General features: G+C 26.9%; 1 protein-coding gene across 1 annotated transcript; it reads left to right on the top strand.

The window, feature by feature from the left end:
* The first annotated feature begins 1,510 nt into the window (after nt 1–1,510).
* Nucleotides 1,511–3,637, top strand: LOC129613858 (protein swallow). Its single transcript, XM_055528145.1, has 3 exons — nt 1,511–1,758; nt 1,880–2,898; nt 3,070–3,637. Exons 1-3 carry the CDS (start codon nt 1,701–1,703, stop codon nt 3,469–3,471), a joined length of 1,479 nt encoding a protein of 492 aa, XP_055384120.1. The 5' UTR covers nt 1,511–1,700; the 3' UTR covers nt 3,472–3,637.
* The last annotated feature ends 3,832 nt before the right edge of the window (nt 3,638–7,469 follow it).

The following is a 7,469-nucleotide window of genomic DNA, read 5'->3' as shown; positions in this document are numbered from 1 at the left end:
CCAAAGAATGTCAAACAAAACAAACATGTAAAAATCCAAATCAAATTTAAATTGATTATATAATATTTAATAATCACTAGCTTCTATTATGTTTACAAATTAAATTTCACTATAATGCAGACAAATGTATTCCAAAGCTTTATTTTTTGCTTATCTTAGGGCCAATTTAAATTGAACAACAAAATTTAAATTGAAATGAATTGAAAAATTAGACTTACGAGTATGATTTACTTTCAAAAAAACTACATTAATTTTGACGCATTCTTAATTTTATTTCTTCAGGTAATTCCATATTGAGGAATTATGTTTGTGTGTGAATTACAGTATTTTGTTTAAAATAAATTATTTTCCTTAAATATACAAAAATAATATTAACTAGACTGCGTAATATATACATAAACTGTAGTTTGTGTAATTAGTGAATTTACTGACAAACAAAATTTATGTAATATACGGAAAACTTATATAAACAATTGAAGATAACCTCAAATTTATTAAAATTTTTGCAGATCCGACATTATATTCGATGTGTTTCGTAAAATAAATAGCATACAACATTATCTATCAACAAAAATTAATAAAAAATTGAGAATATTCAAAATATCAGATTTTTTTTTTAAATATTTCTTTTAAATTCAATGAAATAACAAAGTTAATAAAAATTTATTAAAAACCGTAATATGAAATTATTATTATAATAAATTTATACTAAGTACATAATTTTACTATATGAATTATAAAAATTGATATTTGAAAGCAAGTAATTCAGGAAAAAATAAAAATAACGAAAATTTATCTTTATGTATATTTTTGTAGGGTGTAATAAATAATGTAAAATAATTTATGTAAAAAATAAAATAACTAAAAAAAAGAAAAAAACATATATCTAATAAATTAAATAAATGCCTTAAGTTATTAAAATGGTGACAAAATACAAAAAAATTATTAGTGTTTGTTTTATTTATAATCTCAATTAAACTTGTGTGCTTTGGAAATATGGTTATGATCCGCATTGGATTGTGTTGAAGAAGTAGAAAATCATATTGTGCCGAAATTCACAAACATATTGTGTTGAAGTAGAAAAACACATTGCGTGAAAACCGAAACACAATGTGGCAATATTCATATACTGTTGGATATGAATAAAATAAATAGTTTATAAAATTAAATAATTTCAAATTGTAAAATATTTTTGAAACAACTGAATCGTGAAACGTATTTTGTTATAATATTATGTACAGAGTTGTTAAAGTTATTTGGAACACGGATTCAGAATATTTTATGAAATCTGAAGTTAGTTATCTTGGTTTTTTTCAAAATTTAACATTTTGATTAATAACTGCAACTTCAGTATAAATTTTGTCAAAAACACATTTTTGTAAAAGCATTACTAAGGGAATATGGTAACACTTTTGTTTGAATAACGGAAAATCATTCCTCTCTCTCCTTTCGATACTATTTTATAATAATCAAAAGTCAATTTTTAGTCACAAATCACTATTGTAAAAAATTCATGCTTTGTTTTAAAAAATATTTAATATTGAAAATACTGCATATTTATGATTGGTATAACTACTTTCATCAAATTCTAAATTAATGCAAAATACATAAAGTTTAGTATTGCACAAATATAAAACGCATGTTTGCAATTTTTAAAAATTTACTTCGTTGCCATTAAAAGGAGGTAAATTTTAACGAAAATGAGTTTAATGGATGAAAGTTTTCCATACGATGAAATTTTGGAAGCTCAAGCCAAAGGTGAGTCTATAAATACTAATTTTGAATATTTATTAAGATTATATTTAAAAATTTTATAATTCATGTATGTTTTCAAATTGTATATATGCATTTGTTCAACCTTCGTTATGAATTACTTTAGAAGTTAACTATCAATTCAATTTTCATAATGATGGAATAAACAAGAATGAGCTCACAAAAAAGAAAAATACTGACCCAAAAAAAGAAAAAAAATTAAAGAGATTTCAGTCTGTTAATGATCTACATGCTAGATATTGTTCAACAAAATACAAACATGTCAATAGCAAAGTTCGTCAGTATATTAAAGAAATGGAGGCGGGAAATAAAAGACAAAAAAGAAATAAAAAACTTTCTAGATTTAATTCATTTCCTGTCAGCACAAATGGACAATTACATGATAATTTCTTATATAAATCTTCAGATGATTATGATAAAGAAAATAATTTGTCATCGACAAGTACAGATGGTTTGGATTTTACAAGTTTAGAGAATTTTTATCAGAATTATAAATTTAATTTTCCAATTTTAAATCGTAATGAATCTGATAATTCCCAAGATCATAATGAATCTGATAATGTTATGGTAAATGCTGAATATTTGAAAAAACTCAATTCAGAAATTAAGGATCTACGTTCCATGAATGAATATTTACAAACGAATTTGGATAATAAAGTGGCGCAAGTGACTAAATTAAAAAGGGCCAATGATGCAATGCAAATTGACATTGTAAATTTGCAGGATGAAATACGTAATCATCAGCGACATACTCTACCAGAATCATATATATTATGGGGACAAGGTAAATCTACTCAATCTACTCAGACAGATGATAAGATTACAAATAAAATATTGAAACAACTTAATGCGTTTGATGAACGTCATATGAGTGAAGCATTTTTATTTAATCTTATATCCTCAAATGATTCAATAATGGAAAATTGTAATGTTTTAAGAACTCCAGATTTAAACAGAATTAAAAAATCTGCTAAAATTGATGAATACAGTGAAAATAGTGATTTTGGAAATAGCCCACTTAAAGAACAAAATATTGATACTAACAATAATAATCAGTTGGATGTTAACTACGACCAAAAAAAATCCCCGTCAAATTTGAGATTACGTTCAAATTCGAATGATGCCGTAAGTATTGTTCAAAAATTTTCAAATACATTACCTGTAAATATGTAAATCATAGGATACATTTAATATAAAAAAAAATTATATTTAGATATCTCTAAATAAAATAAAATACAATCCAAAGATATCTTAATTATATATCGTACAATATCCTAAAATTTCATATTTTTTTAGAAAAGACGTGTAAACTCGGAAATATCTATTCAAATATCTCAACCATCACATATTTTATCGAATAATGGAAGTGACTCAGCTATTGAATCTGAAGAAGAAATCAATGATTCTACAGCTACAATAAATAGTATGCACCCCTTTATTTCAAGTTCCAAAATTTCACCAAATAAAAAAGATGGGGTTTCAACTAACGATACTAATAAAAATAAATCAAACAAAAATCGGAAATCAAAAAAACAAAAAAAGGTAAAAATTTTTAAAAAATCTTTCTGGAAAAGATTTTTAGGACCTTGCGCTGATTGTGGCGATGAAAAATCTGATACTTTAAATAATGGTAATATTTTGTATACGAAAGTGAATTTGTCTGAATCAACTTTAACTGAGGAAAATCACCCAAACTAATTTATAGTATAAAATACTTACTTGCGTATATACTTATATATTTTTATATTCCATTTTAAAAACAACTTTTAATATTGCTTTTTGTATTTATTAAATTTCAAATTTAAGAATAAGTTTCCACATTAAAATTGTAATGTTCAACTTTCTCAAATATATTGCAAGTAAAATATTTAATATGATGTTGAAAATCTTATAGCACTTACTTTAAACAACATGTTGTAGTACAAAGTTTCCGAAATTCGGATTCAAATATTTTCTTTAAAAACTAAATCATGAAAGAAATATAACAGAGACATCCTTTGTCCTTACAAATGATTATATTTAATTAAAATTGAAAAGTTTGTATATACGTGTTATATCGCATATAAGTTGATCTTTGAAAAACGCTGATTCAAGTAATCAGTTCTTCTGAAAAATATTTTATATTCCCCATGTTTCGGAATTCGTGGAAATGACAACTAGTATTTAAACTGTGTAAAAAAATATTTGAGATGCAGTTTTATAGATTTTTTATTAAGTTAATGAACTACTGATACGAAAGTATCCTTAAAACGTTTGAGCAATACTTTTAAAATTTTCCTTTTGCTATCCTTATTCTTTCTGATAAATAAAAAATCATTTTTTATTTATAAAGTTCATTTTTAAATTTTCCCTTTTAAAAAAAAGCTTATGTTTTGATTTTTTTTATAATCTGAAAATTTCGTCCTTATAAATAAGAAATTGAATGTGAAGCTCTGAAAGCTTTTAAATAAGTAAAAAAAAATTCGAATTTATTAAAATTTTGCTTGAAAAAAAAATAAAAGTTTCGAAATAAGGAAACTTCCATATATTTTGCGCATATTATATTTTTATACCCTGCACTTCGTGAAGGGTATATTAACTTTGGTATGGAGTTTGTAACTACTTGAAGGAGTCATCTGCGGTATGGACATATATATATATTCTTGCTCAGCGTAAAATTCTGAGTCGATTTAGACATGTCCGTCCGATCGCACGATAACTCAAAAACGCATAATGCAATCGACACCAAACTTTCACAAGTTTTTTATTTTGTACCAAGGACGAGCCCTATTGTTATTGGACTAATTCGGACAACGGGTTCGGGTAGCTGCCATACAACTCAAAGAGTTTATTTTAAATATTTCAAAAACTAATAAAGGTATAAATATAAAATTTTGTATACATGTGTCCAATTATATTCTACACATGCTCTAAAAATTATAATGGGGTAGCTGCACCGGTTCGGGTGGCTGCCATACAACTCCAACAGCAAATTTTTTATATTCGGCAAAATAATAAAGTCAGATCCATGAAACTTGGCAGTCATGTGTCCAATTATAGGTCAAATATATTTCTGAAGTTTTAGAGGAATCGCTTGACAGGTTCGGGTACCTGACATACAACTCCAGAAGCAAATTTTAAATATTTAGGAAAATAATAAAGTCAGATTCATGAAACTTGGCAATCATGTGTCCAATTATGGCTCAAATATATTTCTGAAGTTTTGGTGGAATTGCTCGACAGGTTCGAGTAGCTCCCATACAAGTCTAAAAGCTTATTTTAAATATTTGGAAAAATAATAAAGTCAAATTCATGAGACTTGGCAGTCGTGTGTCCAATTATAGGTCAGACATATTTCTAAAGTTTTGGTGCGATTGCTTGACAGGTTCGAGTAGCTCCTATGCAAGTCTAAAAGCTTAATCTTAATATTTGGAAAAATAATAAAGTCAGATTCATGAAACTTGGCAGTTGTGTGTCCGATTATAGATCAAATATATTTGTGAAGTTTTGATGGAATTGCTTGACAGGTTCGGGTACTTGCCATACAACTCCAAAAGCTTATTTTACATATTTAGAAAAATAATAAAGTCAGATTCATGAAACTTGGCAGTTGTATGTCGAGTTATAGGTCACATATATTTCTGAAGTTTTGGTGGAATTGCTTAACAGATTCGAGTAGATCCCATACAAGTTTAAAAGCTTATTCTTAATATTTGAAAAAATAATAAAGTCAGATTCATGAAACTTGGCAGTTGTGTGTCCGATTATAGATCTGATATATTTGTGAAGTTTTGGTGGAATTGCTTGGCAGGTTCAGGTACTTACCATACAACTCCAAAAGCTAATTTTAAATATTTGGAAAAATTATAAGGTCAGATTCATGAAACTTGGCAGTCGGATGTCCAATTATGGGTCAGACATGTCCGTGAAGTTTCTATAGAATGATTTTAGAGGTTCAAGTAATTGCTACACAATAACGAAAGGTGCAGGGTATAATTCAATCGGTTTATACCGACTGAAACGTTTTTACTTGTTTAAATAATTATTTTGTTTGACAACCAACCTATAAAAATTGCGAGGAAAAAATTTTTTGTCTATCTGACTTTGAAAATTTACAAAATTTATTTAAAATTTTACAAAAAATTTTTGAAATTTTATATTTGAACTTTTTTATTTTTTGGTTTTCCTACCGGAACACGCGCATATTAAATAATAAATACGCGCATTATACGTATTTATTTCAAAATTTGACCGCAAGTACGAAAAATTATTTTAATTTGAAAAATTTGTACGTACACACACACTACCTCTTGCGATCAAATTAAAAATCCTTGAGAACATATTTCCATTTGAACTTCCTAAAATGTCCGGTGGCGGAGTTTTAATATTGTTATAGTATCAATCGCTAGGTGGTGCTGGCCGCATACATTTTTAAAATGATTTTCCTAAGAAATTTGACGTATAGATGGCACTAAGAAATCTAAATTGAAATTATTAACTTAAACAATTGTCACTAGAATGCATGCAATACGCATACGTGATAGAATATTATACGATATTTGATTTCCTGACACCAACCCAGTTAAAAAAAATTTAGTTTGAAAACGGACATGTTTACAAAACTACATCCTTAAAGATAGAACATTGAAGTGTTATACACGTATATATTTTTATCCAACACTTATTTCCGTAGAAGAAAATTTTTGCCTAGGGTAGGTAGAGCCCTAAACGTTATAGCCCCTCAAAAACCTAAAAATGATATTTTTTGAAAATTTCTTGCAATGACACCACAAAAATTTTTTAAATTATGCATACGCAAAAATCTAGTAGTAAGTTTCTTCTACCCGCCATTTGAAATACGTTGTTTTTCAAAATATTGATTTTGTTTTTTTTCTAGGCGACGAGATGTAGAAGCCTGAAATTTTAGTAAATTTTAGATATAACAAATAATTTATTTCGTTTGAGGAATAGTTTTTTCTACCTCCATTCTCTCTCAAGTTGTTGTCCCTCGAAATTTGTAAAATTTGAATTTTCGGTACGTTATATGTATTTCCGAGTTTCCGGAACCGAAACCAACAAAAAATATTATTACTTTTCTTAACTCACGCAATTACCTTTTGAATTCGTGCATTATACCAATGCCTCTTTCAATTTTTTCAATGGGAGTGCTGCAATTCATATATTATGCGTAACTGTAGTTGAGTATTCAGTGAGAATATATTTGAATGCTGTTTGATTGGTAAGTTTTTAAGTAGTTTTGAAACTACTCTAAGATTCTAAGAATCTTCATTGCTTGTTCTTGAAACCATTCGTCACGAAAGAATTTAAAACAATTTCTAATAATAAATTTTATGATTATTATGTACGAAGTATTGTAATCTAAACTATTTTGCAATATTCAAAATACCTTTTCCATCTGCTATATCATTGGTTTTACCAATTCATTCCTTAAAATTCATTGTGCAAACAATTAAGTAAACATGAATAATGAACACTTTTTCATAGAATGTTCATTTTCCAAAAAATATAAAGAAAAACTTCATTTTTGTACCCCGTTTTTTAATATGAATTCATTGCTGAATATGTAAAGACTTGAATGTGTGGGTGCATACAAATGTATGATAATAGTGTGAATGTATTAAGGAATCTCATGGCTTATATCTGTTATGTTTATATGGTTTTATCAATATTTCCTGTTAAAATTTTACATTTTTCGG

This window comes from Condylostylus longicornis, unplaced genomic scaffold (assembly GCF_029603195.1).
Source record: "Condylostylus longicornis isolate FDR11 unplaced genomic scaffold, ASM2960319v2 ptg000092l, whole genome shotgun sequence".
Taxonomy (NCBI): Eukaryota; Metazoa; Arthropoda; class Insecta; order Diptera; family Dolichopodidae; genus Condylostylus; species Condylostylus longicornis.
Note: the sequence above shows the minus strand (reverse complement) of the source record. Positions and strands in the feature narration are given on the sequence as shown.